The 17,111-nt window shown below is 40.0% G+C and overlaps 1 protein-coding gene across 1 annotated transcript; it reads left to right on the forward strand.

Annotated features, from left to right (window-relative positions):
• The first annotated feature begins 314 nt into the window (after positions 1 to 314).
• LOC139733875 (lysosome membrane protein 2-like) lies at positions 315 to 16,579 on the forward strand. The gene is made up of 10 exons (XM_071644677.1): positions 315 to 479; positions 4,221 to 4,359; positions 6,467 to 6,624; positions 7,599 to 7,740; positions 8,582 to 8,782; positions 9,888 to 10,029; positions 10,525 to 10,594; positions 11,624 to 11,805; positions 12,767 to 12,885; positions 16,556 to 16,579. The coding sequence occupies exons 2-10, from the start codon at positions 4,237 to 4,239 to the stop codon at positions 16,577 to 16,579; spliced, it is 1,161 nt and encodes a 386-aa protein (XP_071500778.1). The 5' UTR covers positions 315 to 479; positions 4,221 to 4,236.
• The last annotated feature ends 532 nt before the right edge of the window (positions 16,580 to 17,111 follow it).

Raw genomic sequence — 17,111 nt, forward strand, 5'->3', positions numbered from 1 at the left:
CTAGGGACTTCACTTGAACATGCTATCTTTCTATCTCGCGGAAAATGCTATACATTTTGAGAAACTGGATTCTGTTGCACAGTTCTATCAAGTTTAATGGTTTTAATTTGGAGTGGAGATATTTCTGACCATTCTTCGTGACTCTGTGCTGTTTCTGGTTCTGTCATCCCGCCCCCTCCCCTAACCCGGCGAATTAATGCGCCTATGCAGTATCGTAAACTCGGCAAGTCTGTGAGATATTAATCCGCAGAAGTTTGGGTATTCCCAAGTCCCTCCAAACAAGTCGAAGATCGCCCAGTGTAGACATTACCCATCAGGCAGTTATCACTCTGTCGGGGCTGCGACACTTAGGGGGCAAAATTAATGAGCTCAAGGGTGACGCTTCAAATACGAGTGTTGCCACCTGGAACCATGCATTACTAGCATATAACGGGAGTGTAAGCTACAAACACCAAGTGTGTCAGAATATACTGTATAAGGTAAGTACACGTACTATACAACCTACTCGCCATTGTATTCCTACTGATATTTGATCTTTTCCGTCTCAGCGGACGCAGCCATCCAGCGCAATTCCTGATCAAAATCGTGAAACCATATGCATCTGAGTCAAATATTGTTTCTACGATAACAGCAGTGGGTATGCTTTATGTACATGAGATTTGGTGAATGAAATGGGTAGGGAATAGACTAGGGAATGTCCCCGTTGCCAAACTTAATTGATCAGAAAATCACTCTTCGTATTATCGCGGGTTTTACTCAACCTTATCCATTATTTATAGTGTGTGTGTGCATTTCGGACAGCTTTATCTCTCACACGGCGATCCCTTTTTTAGCGCATTGTTGCAATACACATACAGGTAGGTCTACAATACTGCGTGAGGGTACGTTCTGCCTCTATTGTTAACTTTATGTTCGCCAATATACCTCCTTTGTTAACACACTTCCGCAGTTTGGGACAACCTGTCGCAGGCAACTATAGTCCCCGGGGATTCGGCTCAAGCATGGCACACTCTGGTCAGGGTAGATCTAAACACTCCCAAAGCACCGTTCATGATCTGCGTACTGATGTGCACAATACGATAATCGTATAGGTCCTACGGTTAACTTTATGTATACCACGGTGTCCTGATGTCGACGAGACGAACTGATAAGGAAAGTGAAAAAAAAATATTGCAAAACTGCTCAATGTCATCTGAAGTTCAAGTGCAATTCCACTTCAAGTTTCAAGTTGGCTTGAATGAATCAAACACTAGGGTCAGAGAGCAGCTATAGGCATGAGACTTTGAGGGTGACTCAACCCCGCCCTCGTTCCGGGAATTTAAATAACACATTGGTGGTAATTAAGCCGTAAGAGTGTATTTCGGCCTACAAAATAGGTCTACTCGGTATATTGACTTAATTATTGTTATTGAAAATGAATATTGTCACAAGGAATGTGACTTTTCGAGGTTGGAAATCCATATAATTTGGGGTATTGTTTTGGGGGTGTTTTTATGTTTTTCTTGAGACGTAAGAAAAAGCTTGTCGGACGTATGAGTGTGAAAAAGATCCTTTGAAGAACGAGTTTTACTCCTCATCCAGATGCCTGTAGTGCGTGACTTGATGCAGGTGCAAACAAAATAGTTTATCTAAATCGCACATAAAGTCAAAAATTACTACAGAAATCTGAAGTATATTATATTTTTAAGAAATTAGCGATCAGTTACTACATCTAAAAGTCGAGATGGAAAGTTCTACAAGAGTTCAAGTTGCATGCTTGATTTACGAAAAAATAAATATCTTGGATCGAAAAGGTGCACCCTCAAATTTGACCTGAACTTGATATCTTAATTGTGAATTTCTCATTTTGTATAGTAGTTCCGTAGTTTGGGTGCTCCACACAATACACATCACATAACTTTTATGGCGGGGTGTGCAGAGGTATAACGTTCTTCCTACTACAAAGCAGAACTCCGATTGGAATGGATCTCAGAATGGAAGGTGATATTTAGGTGAAAAGATTTCTTTGGGTGACGCGGAGATATAGACGCCTCTAAAACATTAACCCATATTCTTTCTGACACGTAGACGAAATGAAGGAGTTCACTGGAATGATTGTGATTTATTCGGAGATAATAAGCGCAAAGGAGATGCAGCATGAGCAACATAGTGAGAAACTAGTTTGACAACGGCGTAGATTGCTCCCCGGAACTGTGCTAACAAAACGTTTGCATAATACGTTCATGAGAACATGCCGAACAAATGGTGCAGAAAGAAAGTCAGTAACCATCTAAGAAGATGAGTGAATTCGAAAGAAGAAAGCAGAATTTCTGAGATTGATACGAAGTCAAATTATTTCGAATTCAATTAACTCGAATTATTGCTGGTGTAAAGAATCGTTCTCTTTTGTTTCCAGCTCTTCCTTCTCGTAATACAAGTATGATAATGTTATAGTATTACCACGTAGGCCTATGCAGATAGATATTACATAGCAATAAGTGGTAAATGAGTCAAGTCGGCTGCGCAGTGTTCATGTTTGGAGAGAGAAAGAGAGAGAGAGAGAGGGGGGGGGGGGTGACCGGGGGATGCGACTGTCGAAAAGGCTAACAGAGGGGATAATGGAAATATAGACCTATTGAAAAACGGACGCCAGAGAAAACTGTCCACAGTGGAAACTATTCCACTCTCTTGTCGATGGGATCAGACGACTAGGAAGCCCTATACTATGTGCAGCTAATCCTCCGGAGTGAAAGGTATGTATCTCTTGGTATACAGGTGTAGCCGGCATTGATAAAACATTTCAGCGACGTGTCCGGCCGTCCCACAGTGGAATCAATGACACATCTATAGTGGAACCAATTTGTGTGCAAAACAGCCGGAGACGTTCTGCGACGATTGCCTTCATAACAGCAAAGCTTAATAATAATAAAAGTTTGAGTGACATCTTTTGGACAAGAAATTGCTTCGGTATAGGACGACATCAACCTTGGCAACTTGACAGCAGCTATATACGAGATTGAACGTAATGAGAATCTACAACCATTAGCAACACTGAGTGACATGCTGTCTTTGCTCTTGGACAAGATGAACTCAAATAGGCCTATACCGCGGGAGAGTACACCGACTCCAAGGGCAGGCCTGTGCCAGATCCTTGTCGATGAATAGCACTAGACAAAGTTTGTGGACAGCGCTTGGAAATGATGACAGAAACTGTTCATGACAGTGTTTGGTTCAGATCATGCATGCAGCCACTCGCTGGTAACTTCCTTCTCATAACGTGATATGCCTGGTTGATGCCATAACAATTCTTTCTTGCTCTTTTCGAGAGGACCAAAAGTGTCGACACAATTTGCCCCTTCTCCAGTTCTTAAACAAGAAATTAATTAAGTGAGATCTTTTTACGTGCGTGAGTTGAGATTCTGTCATATTCTGTCCCTGCTTGTCTACAGTATTCCGTCCTTCCTTGCCAGTAACTCAGTAAGCCCGAGCTGATCTGCGCTCTCGATAAGTAGACGCAGGTATTGTTATCGCTTCATTGTTCACAACCGTCAGTTGATCGATGACGGTGTGATTGACAGCTCTTTTCTATAGATAAAGTATTCCGTGGGTCAGCATAATGCGGTGATGATAATTCATTTAATTCGGGATGCCCATCCCCGGCATTATCTCTGTAATTACCATCTACTATGACTTGATTGTGTATAATGTACGTGCTTGACTTTCTGGGGTAATGTTTCTATAATTCCGAGGCAGGTATAACCCATTCTTTACAACACGCATTTCCCATAGACACATGCCCGAGTATACTCGGGACTCGTCCTCAACGGGTTATAGGCCCCCTGCAGTCCATCTTGGGAACTTTTCTCTCAAGCCTAAACATAAGCCTATCTGTCGGTTATGACAAACTGAAAATATGTTAACAAACCAATGCACAGTAAGCATGGTAAGCGTGTTTGGGATCAAAGGCGATTTATAGAATTGATACTTGGCAGGTGGATGGGAATGGGTATGAATAAGATGACGAAATTGATTTGTTTGATTTTGTTATTTTTTGTCTATACATTGTAGTACGTGGTATATGACTGTAATTGATTATTATGAATTAACATCATTATTTTGACTACCACATATTATTTTTCTTGTTCTTCAGTGGATTAGATTTGAGGAGAAGTGATATTCAGTTGCTGCATTATTTACGAAGGATATATACGCTGTTGTTGTTGTTGTTGTTTGTATCGCAGTCGAAGTTATCCCACCATGAAACGGAAGACGAAGACCTGTCTCCTAGCAACCATAGGTGTGGTAGGAGCGATCATTGCTGCTATTGGTGGAGCGCTTTTACATTTCTACCCAGTCATCTTCGACGAATTATTGCTGGAGGTGAGTTACTACGAGAGCGACGTATTGCATTCAACATGGATACGGAGCACTAACCTCTACCGCATAAGCACAAACAGGAAACCAAGGGTATTTTAGACAAACTGCATCATCATCCTCAATTTACCACATGATCCATGAAACAGCTTTAGGTTCCACTTATTGTATAGCCGACATAAACAATGATTTTAGGTTTTGTTTTTGTAAAGCGGGTGTCTTTGTTATGATCGGCTGGCACGTGGAATCGATCCTTCCTGGGATTAGGCATTTTGTACATTCTGTCGAAAAGAAAAAGTGAAAGACGGTTTGAAAAGAATAGAATTACCTTCTGTAAGTTGTACACGATTCACCCGAACAAACAATATGAAAACTCCAAATCAAAACAAAAGAGCAAAAAAAAAGAAAAAAAAAACCCACACAACAATAACAACCGTCACTGGTGCTGTTGCCTTGATTTATATTTGTGACATTTTCAAAATAACTCTTTTGGCAGTCTTGACGCATAAATCAACTCAGTTACATGGGGGGGGGGGGCGTTTCATAAAACACGTTATCAGTGACAACTGTCACATTTCGGTGATAAATTCTCTCTGAGCCAATCAGATGCAAGGATGTCAGTAGCATATAACAACTATGGCAACTTGTCACTGATGACAAGTTTTATGAAACGGGGCCCTGGTATGTCACTCATTACCATTATCAACTTGTTTCTTAATGCCAATGGCACCACGAGAATAGTGTGTTCCACTGTCCATAAACACTAAAAGAAGTTCTTGTATGTATATTGGATTAAGCTGACGTTGGAATAAAGTATGACTGTCTCATCCAGGAGTGAACAGATCACATTGATAGAGGTAATACAGTCGGTCACGTGATAAAGGTGCAATTCAATTCAATTCAATTCAATTCAATTCAATTCAATTCAATTCAATTTAAAAATTATAGTTTGTTTATTTCGATCATCAAAAAAGAAAAAAAGAAAACATGATGCAAATTGGTACAAGTTGTCGATTTGTCTTTCATTCATCTGATAAAGACAGGTTTCTTTTTTCGAATACAATATAAAGTATATGCACGAATGATGTCATTAAAATAGGAACAATGCACACTTTGTCATGGTAACAAAAACAAGTAAGTAATCATAACGACGGAAAACAGTGTTCCGCTTTAAAGCCAAGCTTGTAAGACGTGGAACACTGGAAACAAAATAACGACAGCACCAATTTGTTATACCAATAAAGTATATTCATATTAAATTCATCTATACACCATCGTACATTAACATTGCTCGTTGATATGATGTGCAATGTATGAGGAGTTTCGAAAAGACGACATCGAAAGTAGAATAAGTATAGTGGCCTTTCTCTTACTCATGGCTATATATTAGCTTTGTCGATAGAGCATGGATTTTTTTTTTCCTGCTCTATAATTTATCAATCGTGGCAAGCTTTCTGTAAGAGTGGGTGTTGTGGGCACCGACTCGTGACACCACACTAATTTTGGGCGTTATCCCAAGAGGAAATCACAAAACATTGTGGGAAGCGTCCCGAGGTCTCATGAGATATCAAATTTCCTAAAACGGCGAATATCACATCCAAAATTGATATCTGGTTAAATCAATATATTGTAGCAGTACATAAATTTCTAATAAATTCATATCACAAAATCGTTACTGATAACATGATATATCCATGACAATGTTGTATTGTGATTGAGATAAAGAGATATATTGATAGCTGTTAACGATAATGAAAATGTAATGATGCCAGCAATGATGCGGCGAGCATCAATACGATTACCTGAATCTATGATTGTTGTCATTGTTGCTTTCATTTAACTATATTATTATCATTGTTATTATTGGTATTATTGTTGTCATTGTATCATTGATTATCGTCATCATTCTCATTTATCATCTTCGTCTTCATCAGAAAGAAAGAACTAAAGGAAAATCCAAGTTGTTAAAGAAGAGCAAAAAAAAAGAAAGAAAGAAAGAATATTGAATGATTGCGAAAAGGTATCCAATATAATACTCTAGCTTTATTTTAAGGACGTAGATTTCAATGGATCTTTCTGCCGTTCCCCTTACGATGGTGTTTCTACCTTCTAGAAAACTCGTCTGGTGAAAGGCACCATGGGGTACGCCAACTGGAAGAATCCCCCAGCGGACATCCACCTCGACTTCTACGTCTGGCATCTAGAGAATCCACTGGAGGTCGAGAAAGGTCACAAACCCAACGTCACCCAGCGAGGACCATACACATACAGGTACTATACTGAAAGCAGGTATGCCCTGTACTGAAAGTATGTACCATGTATTACATATTCTAAGCGTGCAGAAATAACAAAAACAAAACATTGAAGCATTAATAGACGCGCGTTTTCCATGATGCTGAGCGTGCAGTTCAGGGCCCCGTTTCATACAAAATGTTAGGATGGCAACTCTTGCTGGAATGGCAACTTCCAATAGCAACAGCCAATCAGGAAGCTGGATTCTTGTCATTACCATGACAATTGCCATTCCAGCAAGAGTTGTCATCGTGTCAACCTTTTATGAAATGGGGCCCAGCTGATCTCTTCTATTTTGTTGAGTGCTGCTGACGCACAGTCATTGTGTTGTGTTTATGATAATAATGACGGTATAAGTTCATAATCGTAAGCTGTATTTCTTTATCGTAAAAAAAAAAGAAATCGAAAAAAAAAAGAAAGCTAGAAAACAAAAACTTCACAATGACAAATGTACGCAGGTAGATTCAATTGAAGTTCGACACACCGGCTGTCTTTATACTGTTGTACAAGAGGTGTATAGTACTTCGAGCCAAACTCACCACAGTTCGAAGACTGCACAATTATCATTTTTTTATTGTATATAGGCATGTTCTGCTCTTTTGATCGCTTTAACAAAATTTGAGCCAACAGTAACAAAATCCTGAATAATTCACGAGGTCTACTTTGAATATGCTCGCCCCTTTCATCCTGGAAGGGTCTTTCCTTTCGATACTACAGTATTTATCGATTACGATAATTCTATTTACCTTCATTGACATGGTATACCACGTGTATTTAGTCCTGTGCAATTGTGTCTGATAATCACGGGGAGATATTAGCATGGCAAAGCAATGAAATGACATGAAGTGCACAGTTAAAGCGATATTTTGACCGGAATTTGCTCACATGCTATATAGCTGTGGTATTACTGTGTGCATGTAGTTATTGTCATTCCCCAATACTCTGTCATTCAGAGAATCACGGGAGAAGGTCGATGTCGTGAAGCACGACAACGGGACACTGTCTTACGTCCAGCCGCTGTCATTCGTCGTAGATCCCGATTCGGAGTATGACCCGATGACAGACAACATCACAACGCTCAACATTCCCTTATTGGTAAGATATCATCAATATACATTGTACAACAAACAACATAGGAGAATGTGTATAATCGGGTGCTGTTCGTTATTTCGAAGGTTTGCTATTCCGAAGGCTCGTTATTCCGAAGGTTCGTTAATCCAAAACACACAATTCCCTATACCTCGGAGGTTCGGTAATCCGAAAATGAAAAAGGGTTCGTTAATCCGAACATTTGTGGCGTTATTCCGAAGGTTTTGTTATTCCGAAGATTTGTTAATCCAAAAATGAAATTCGGAATAGCAAACCTTCGGAATAACGAATCTTCGGACTGAAGAGCCTTCGGAATAACGAACCTTCGAAATAACGAGCTGTATAGCGCGTGACAAAATATTATGTCAAATACATGTTTAGGCCGACGAATATATTCTGATGTTGTAACCTCTTGAATCTGCTGAGTTGCCCCAAAAGGAAGGAATTAACAAAACAAAGACATAATGGCATTTATTAGCTATATTTCATGAGCCATTAGGTTAGGTTCCTTATCAAGGTCAAACGATAAATACACACACACACACACACACACACACACACACACACACACACACACACACACACACACACACACACACACACACAAATCGAACAAAACAAAACGAACAATGTCGTTCTTTTCACTACCATTGGACAGTTCGTGTGGCTTTTCTTCAGTATACTCAAGGATGCATCATGCCTCCTTGGTATACTTCATTCTTCTTTTTATACGACGATCCTTGCTATTATAGCTTTTAGGGTTAGTCATCAAATACATTTTTGTAGGTACTTCGGTCTCACTTGACCAAAATGTTAAAACAGGACTATTTCTTCTTTTTTATCGCAGACGGTGATTGATCAGTTACAGTTCACGCCGGAGCTTGAACAGTACTTCTTTAATGAGCTGGCAGAGCTGTTCATCAAACACATTCACAGTACGCACACCGTACACGACTTTATCTGGGGTTACTTCAGTCCTCTCCTCGCCTTGGCCAAAATCCTAGAACCAGACAAGGTCCCGAAAACTCACTTCGGAATTTACGTCGATGTGAGTATCGAATGTAATATCATAGCTCAACTCCACCCCGTCTGTCTGTCCGTCTGTCTTTCTCTTTCTCTTTCTCTTTCTTTTTCTCGTACACACACCATCTCTTTCTCTCTCATGTTATAATCCTCTCTCACTTGTTCAGTATTTTTCTATCCATTTCATTTTTTTTTTTCATTTCATTTTATTTATTCATTTAAGCACGGTAACAAGATTCAGCCAATGCACGCCATGAACACCGTGAGTAGCGATAGGCTGCGAAGATATAAAGTTCCTGAGTTCAATTGCGCTCTGTGTGCACGTGACAATTTATGTTCAGGAAGATATTATTGTCATTGGCCCAAGCGGACAGAAAAAGAGCAAAAACGCAAAACATGGGACCTGATAGTGCTGGTGTTAGTATCTAAATTATAGAAATGGCAGGTCTTTTTAGGTAGATCACCGTCTTGGAATATGAATAAACAGTTATTCTTCTTATCATTATCATCATTGATATCATTATATTGTTATCACTTGGTGTAATCATTTTAATCATAATTGTGAAATCACAAATATTCAATCTTGAAGCAATCCGTAAGACAGAAACTTTCTCTGTGTTCCAGCAGCCCCCAAATTATCGTCATTTAACGTGTGTTGCCTGAAAGTTTGCATGGTGATATAAATGAGGAAGAGAAGTTTGCGGTAACGTCATGTGTATGTAGTCCTTGAGAGAACTGTTGTTTGGTGGAAGAAGACCCTAGAAAGAGGAGAGTGCAAGAGGGAAGTGACATTTAATGATTATGCAGGAATGGCCTATCAGGAATATATTTATATTCAATATTATCATTCATTGTTCCCGTTTTTTTCTCATTTTCTTGACCCTTTATTTGTCATTGGTCTGCACTTTAGAAACGATTCCAAGTTAATTTGTATGAGTGACAGCTTGCGATATGAAGAAAAGCTAAGTTTCAGATTTCAAGTAAGTGATCAGTAATTATCGCCTTCAGCTATTAATGAAATCAATGTTTGTTTTGCTTAATTTTGTTTTGTTGGTCTATTTTTAAGTTACAGCCTATGGGGTGTAAAGTCCAGAGTACAATTTTGTCGTTGTTATCTATCACGCCAACAGAGAAACAACTCTAATGACGGTGTGTATACCGTGTTTGATGGGGTGAAAGACCACACTAAGACAAGCAGCATCGATACGTGGAAAGGAATGGACTCCCTTCCATACTGGACTACCAAATACGGAAACATGTTGAATGGCACAGGTGTGAAAACGAGACACTGATTCACTGTTTAATGGCATTTTCAAACGTATACAAGTGTCTTCTGATATACAGAAGTTGTTCGAGACAAACAAGCTTGGCCAAGACTTGCCTCACATAGCATCAACTAATATGAAAACTGCCATCAATTTATAATCATTATTATGTTGGATTAAATGAATAGAACGATTGAAAACTTTATATTACGTATCTTTAGGAAGAAATAAATCCATTGGTTTATATACTGTAAATACGGTCATGTTGCTGCACGCTTTTTATAACAATGATAATGATTAAATAACTTGACAATAATGATGATATCAATGAAAATAGTATAGTGTATATAATAGGACACCTATAGTACTACTACTGATGATGATTGTAATTAAGATAACAATAATATCAATATTGCTTATTCTATAATTATGTAAGTGCTAATAATAACCTCGCACCTTTACACCCTCGTGATTTATCTTCCTAAATGATCTTTTCACACAGACGGGACATACTTTGGCCAGCTTCTATCCAAAGAGGACAGCTTGTACATCTTCGTCTCGGATATTTGTCGGTAAAACTGAATTAAATAGCGTATATAATTTAGTACTGTTGCTATTTCTTTCTACTACTTCTACTTACATGATGTCGATAGTACTCATGATATTCAAATGATGACGGTGCTTATTATGATAATGTAACATCTATATAAATAAAAATCATGATACTGTTTATGGTGATAACATCATTGATTATAGTAGCTACTGTTACTTCCATATCTATTGATGTTATTCTATCATTATTTTTTTCAATAGATAGCACAATTGTAAATAATGTAAAATACTAAATAATACAATTATAGTATAACAGACACTATCACATTGGTATCAGTATAGTTTAAGTGATAAAATGACAATCATTTCGGCGTTGCTGGTCTAAACTATCCCCTTCCCTCAATCGTAAATTGGTGCTATGACGCTATAGGCCTATGTAGTGAAAAAGACTGCTATAGTACAAAGAGGCTTGGTACACCAGCGAAGGTCCTTTTAAATATATACAACATAGGCCTAGAATACTGTGCAAAGACGTCCTCTGATAGATTCTTCCTGGTACATTGTTTAGTGTAATTCGATGGTGTGTTTTGTATTATGGTTATGACAGTGTGTTCGGTCCTATCTCTACATTTTTTATGTGGGCATAAGCTGAAGGGACAATATAAAGTTACGATGTTGATGGTAGGATAAGCGTATACTGTTCTGCCAATAATTTCTACCTCCTCTGCTGCTGTAGACTGTGGGTCATATACTGCTATCTGCTTTGTTTTGGACTTGTTTTAAGCTCGTAGCAATATAGTAGTTACTGTCATGAATTTGACGTGAATTATGATTCCAGGAAATTTACATGAGGATCTTGTTTTCATCGGCTGAATAAGCGCATGAATATTCTAATAACTGACTGCATAAACCAGTTTGAATAAAAACGATGGTGTGAAAATCACAGGCAGACGAACAGACAGACAGACAGACAGACACACACACACACACACACACACACGTCTTCAAATCTTTTGCATCGTATTAGTTATGTCTACTTTACTTGGCAGATCTGTGAAGACGACATTCCACAAGGAAACGGTGACTCGAGACAACCCAACATGGCGCTTCACAGTTCCGTCTTCAGTCTTCCAGAACGTCTCAGCGAATCCCGACAACGTGGCCTTTTGCACCCCCGATGAGAGCCACTGCCTTCCCGGTGGACTTCTTAACATCAGCTTGTGCCAATTTGGTTCGTGCACCTGTTTGCTGTCCATCTGATCTATATGTGTTTTTTCCCGCCTGTTTTCTCAGCATTTAGTCTATACAGAAACATCATTCGTCAAAGAAATAACGACGGATTAGAGATATTTCATATCATATCATATTATTGTGAGAGAGTATGTTATTGGTATTCTGTTGTCTTGTGCGCATACCATTTTGAAACGTTATTTTGCGGGGATCTTGTGTGCATAGATATTTTTAGTAGGTAGTTATCTTTGTTATTTTGAGTACCATAACGATGATGACAAAGACAACAGCGCATAGTGTGTTGTAATGAAGAAAAAAGAAACATCCGGGTATTATTGAACATGATAATAACACTGTGTCAAGAATAGATCCACGCTCTTCCTTGTATAGTTTGCCATTATTATTTCCTCACCAGTGTGAAGAGAAACAAGTTCATGGGTCCTCGAGTGATCTCATGTTCTTCCGCGTCGTGATTTTTACATTCTATTCCCATTTTTTTTCTCGTGACACACAACTGGTTTATATAACTGTCCAATCATATACACAGATACACACAGTCGTATATCACTTTCCTGCGTGTGTGATATACAAATATTACGTTCTGTTATTCCGGCACACACACACATTCACAGAGTCAGACATTTGCCTACGTCTTGTAAAAATGTAAAAGTGTGCTGTGTATAATATTTTGTTCTTCAATCACACACAGTTTCGAGTATGACAATACGTCATTATTTTATTGCTCATTCACGCCTATATCTGATTTGCTTTTAGATTAGGGCCTAATTATCACAAATGTGTTTGATACATAAAACTGAAACGTCGAACAAAATGATTGATAACTTTATTACCTGGAAAGCTATTGTCCAATGCCACATGAAGGAGATCTTGATCTATGTATGTATAGGATCTATATACTGTCTGGTTTTGGTTTGCAATGATCCCATTATTCTCCTTTTCAGGCGCACCGATATATTTCTCGCTTCCGCATTTTCTCCACGCTGACCCGGAAGTACTTGAGATGGTTAATGGGGTTCACCCGGATAGGGATCTACATGAAACATTCATAGACGTAGAACCCGTAAGTTGTAAACACACCGAAATCCTGCTGTCCATTATGTCGGCTTTCGTTTACAGAATCAAGTTGACAACATCACAATATACAATAGCAACATCTTTGAACCACTTTTCGTATCTATATACCATTTGAATAACTACCACTTCTACAATTTCTACCATTTTATTCCATGGTACATTATTGATAGGGTATGTGCATGAACTTTCGCGTTAACTGCTCCCTTGATAATTATGTATAACAACTTCTATCACCTTTGTATATTACTTATCATTACTTCTCTTTCTATATACACCATATTGATTCAATGTTGAGTTATACTGTACTTCGAATTTATACCCACACTGCGCATATGCAACTTCGCTGTATACTTACAACTGCTGTTTACTTTTCCTATACTTCTCTCCTATAGCCTATGTATATAGTAGCTAATTCATGTATACCACTTCTGCCAGTTCACACACACCTATTGCTACAACTTGTCTAACTGTCCGTTTTACTGTAACTACCGCTGATATGGCTATGCCCCTAACAAAAAAGTCCTGTGGTACTCCCTGTGGTACTTGTCGGTACCACACAATGTACCACACACTCGTTACCACAGGAACTGTGTGGTACTGTACCACAGGCTTGTAGGGTACTCCCTGTAGTACTTGTCAGTATCACACAAGGTACCACATAAATAAATGTTACCACAGGAACTGTGTGGTACTGTTTTACAGGCTCATGTGGTACTCCCTGTGGTACTGGTCGGTACCACACAATGTACCACACAAATATATGTTAACACAGGAACTGTGTGGTACTGTGTCACAGGCTCGTGTGGTACTCTGGGATGTACCACAGGGCAGTACCACAGGACATTACCACAGGAAAGTACCACAGGACAGTACCACAAGACAGTACCACACGAATTGTCCTGTGGTATTTTGGGACGTACCACAGGACAGTAACACAGGAGCTGTCCTGTGGTATTTTGGGACGTATACCACAGGACAGTAGGACCTACCACATGAATTGTCCTGTGGTATTTTGGGACGTACCACAGGAGAGTACAACAGGAAAGTACCACAGGATAGTTCCAGGACAGTACCACACGACTTGTTCTGTGGTATTTTGGGACGTACCACAGGACAGTACCACAGGGCAGTACCACAGGACAGTACCACAGGAAAGTACCACAGGAAAGTACCACAGGAAAGTACCACAGGAAAGTACCACAGGATAGTACCACAGGACAGTACCACACGACTTGTCCTGTGGTATTTTGGGACATACCACAGCACAGTATCACAGGAATTGTCCTGTGGTATTTTGGGACGTACCACAGGACAGTACCACAGGGCATTACCACAGGAAAGTACCACAGGATAGTACCACAGGACAGTACCACACGACTTGTCCTGTGGTATTTTGGGACATACCACAGGGCAGTACCACAGGGCAGTACCACAGGATAGTACCACAGAACAGTACCACACGACTTGTCCTGTGGTACTTTTGGACATACCACGGGACAGTACCACAGGAATTGTCCTGTGGTATTTTGGGACGTACCAGAGGACAGTACCACAGGGCAGTACCACTGGACAGTACCACAGGATAGTACCACAGGACAGTACCACACGACTTGTCCTGTGGTATTTTGGGACGTATAGTACCACAGGACAGTACCACAGGGCAGTACCACAGGACAGTACCACAGGACAGTACCACACGACTTGTCCTGTGGTATTAAATTTTTGGGACGTACCACAGGACAGTACCACAGGAAAGTACCACAGGATAGTGCCACAGAACAATACCACAGGACAGTACCACAGAAATTGTCCTGTGGTATTTTGGGACGTACTACAGGACAGTACCACAGGGCAGTACCACAGGAAAGTACCACAGGATAGTACCACAGGACAGTACCACACGACTTGTCCTGTGGTATTTTGGGACGTACCACAGGGCAGTACCACAGGACAGTACCACAGGAAAGTACCACAGGATAGTACCACAGGACAGTACCACACGACTTATCCTGTGGTATTTTGGGACGTACCACAGGACAGTACCACAGGAAAGTACCACAGGATAGTGCCACAGAACAATACCACAGGACAGTACCACAGAAATTGTCCTGTGGTATTTTGGGACGTACTACAGGACAGTACCACAGGGCAGTACCACAGGAAAGTACCACAGGATAGTACCACAGGACAGTACCACACGACTTGTCCTGTGGTATTTTGGGACGTACCACAGGGCAGTACCACAGGACAGTACCACAGGAAAGTACCACAGGATAGTACCACAGGACAGTACCACACGACTTATCCTGTGGTATTTTGGGACGTACCACAGGACAGTACCACACGAATTGTCCTGTGGAATTTTGGGACGTATAATACCACAGGACAGTACGACAGGAATTCCTTTGGTAATTTTCGACGTGTACCACTGGAGACTACAGGAACTGTCCTGCGGTATTTTGGGACGTACCACAGGACAGTACCACACGAATTGTCTTGTGGAATTTTGGGACGTACCACAGGACAGTACGACAGGAATTCCTGTGGTAATTTTCGACGTATGTACCACAGGAGAGTACCACAGGAACTGTCCTGTGGTATTTTGGGACGTACCACAGGACAGTTCCACAGGACATTACCATAGGACATTACCACGGGACATTACCACAGGAACTGTCCTTTGGTATTTTGGGACATAACCACAAGACAGTACCACAGGAACTAATCCTGTGATATTCCTGTGGTATGTGTCCCAAAATCCCACAGGAAGATTATATGGTACTGTTCCACACAGAAGTACCACATAGCAAATTAAATGCGTAATATCACACAGTCGTGCCCCATAGCAATACCACACAACAATACCACACATATACAATAGGAAGTACCACAGAAAAATACCAAAGGATATTCTTTTTTTTTTTCTTAACATTTTACACCAGAGGACTATCACATCAGGAGAATATCAAACAGCAGCACCACACAGGAGTACCACACAGGAAAATTGTAAGGCAGAACCAACTGAAATAACAAAAATATAAACAAAAAGCACATATTAATATTCCTCAATTAATTGATAGATGAGTTATGCTGTGAATTATAGCAATTGATTTGCCATTACTTAACCTGTCCTATACTCCTACAGTATTACCTATTTAGTGAAAGTGCTGATTTAAAGCATGAGAAATTTCATAAGGACTTCTGTGGTACTCCTGTGGTACTCCTGTTGTACTCCTGATGTACAAATTTTTACATAGCTCATGAATATTCATAAAAACAACTCTAGATATTAGAAAATACATAAATGACTTAAAAAGTCAAAGTATTAATGATGGGACTTACTTTGAACTTTATGAAAGATTGTCTAATTATGATATGTTATTCCCAATATCATAGATATTGTTATGAAAGTGTAATTTCATATCTTGATAATAAAGTATAATCTAGTTAGTAACCATGCCCTAATGCTTTACGGATAGACGGCCATATATATGTACTGATACAGTCGATGGCTACCTAGGAATAGGATATGACTATATAGATCTATTATAGGACTAGAATGGCACTTGGCCATTAGACTCTCGTTTGAGGTTTAGGAGTACGACAGGATATTAAGTAGGGCCATGTTGTCCTGAAATCCATCACTCACCTACCAGGAATATGCCTTGATATGTGGCTAAACTTCTCCCAGATTTTTTTTTTCGATCTATCCTGTGTGGTACTCTCCTGTGGTACCATGGTAATGCTGTGTGGTACTGCCCTGTGGTAATGCTGTGTGGTAATGATCGACCTGTGGTACTGTCCTGTGGTACTGTCTCAAAATACCACAGGACAGTTCCTGTGGTACTGTTCTGTGGTACTAGTCCTGTGGTACTGCCCTGTGGTGCTGCCCTGTGGTACGTCCCAAAATACCACAGGAATTCCTGTGGTACTGTCCTGTGGTGCTGTTCTGTGGTACCGGTCCTGTGGTACTTTCCTGTGGTACTGCCCTGTGGTACGTCCCAAAATACCACAGGAATTCCTGTGGTACTGCCCTGTGGTACGTCCCAAAATACCACAGGACAATTCCTGTGGTACTGTCCTGTGGTACTTTCCTGTGGTACTTTCCTGTGGTACTTTCCTGTGGTACCGTCCTGTGGTAATTACCACAGGAGTACCATTAGTGCTCTATACTTCTTGAATTGATATGAAGAAATTAATTGCACAGAATGC

This window comes from Diadema antillarum, unplaced genomic scaffold, assembly GCF_040938485.1.
Source record: "Diadema antillarum isolate AM-2024a unplaced genomic scaffold, OU_Dant_1.0 seq00000501_RagTag, whole genome shotgun sequence".
Lineage (NCBI taxonomy): Eukaryota > Metazoa > Echinodermata > Echinoidea > Diadematoida > Diadematidae > Diadema > Diadema antillarum.

Excerpts from the sequence above, each read along its gene's own strand:
- LOC139733875 (XM_071644677.1), top strand. The coding sequence starts at position 4,237 with ATGAAACGGAAGACGAAGACCTGTCTCCTAGCAACCATAGGTGTGGTA. Across the intron at positions 6,625-7,598 it reads CGAGGACCATACACATACAG|AGAATCACGGGAGAAGGTCG; the intron begins GTACTATACTGA and ends TCTGTCATTCAG. Across the intron at positions 12,886-16,555 it reads CATTCATAGACGTAGAACCC|GAATATGCCTTGATATGTGG; the intron begins GTAAGTTGTAAA and ends CTCACCTACCAG.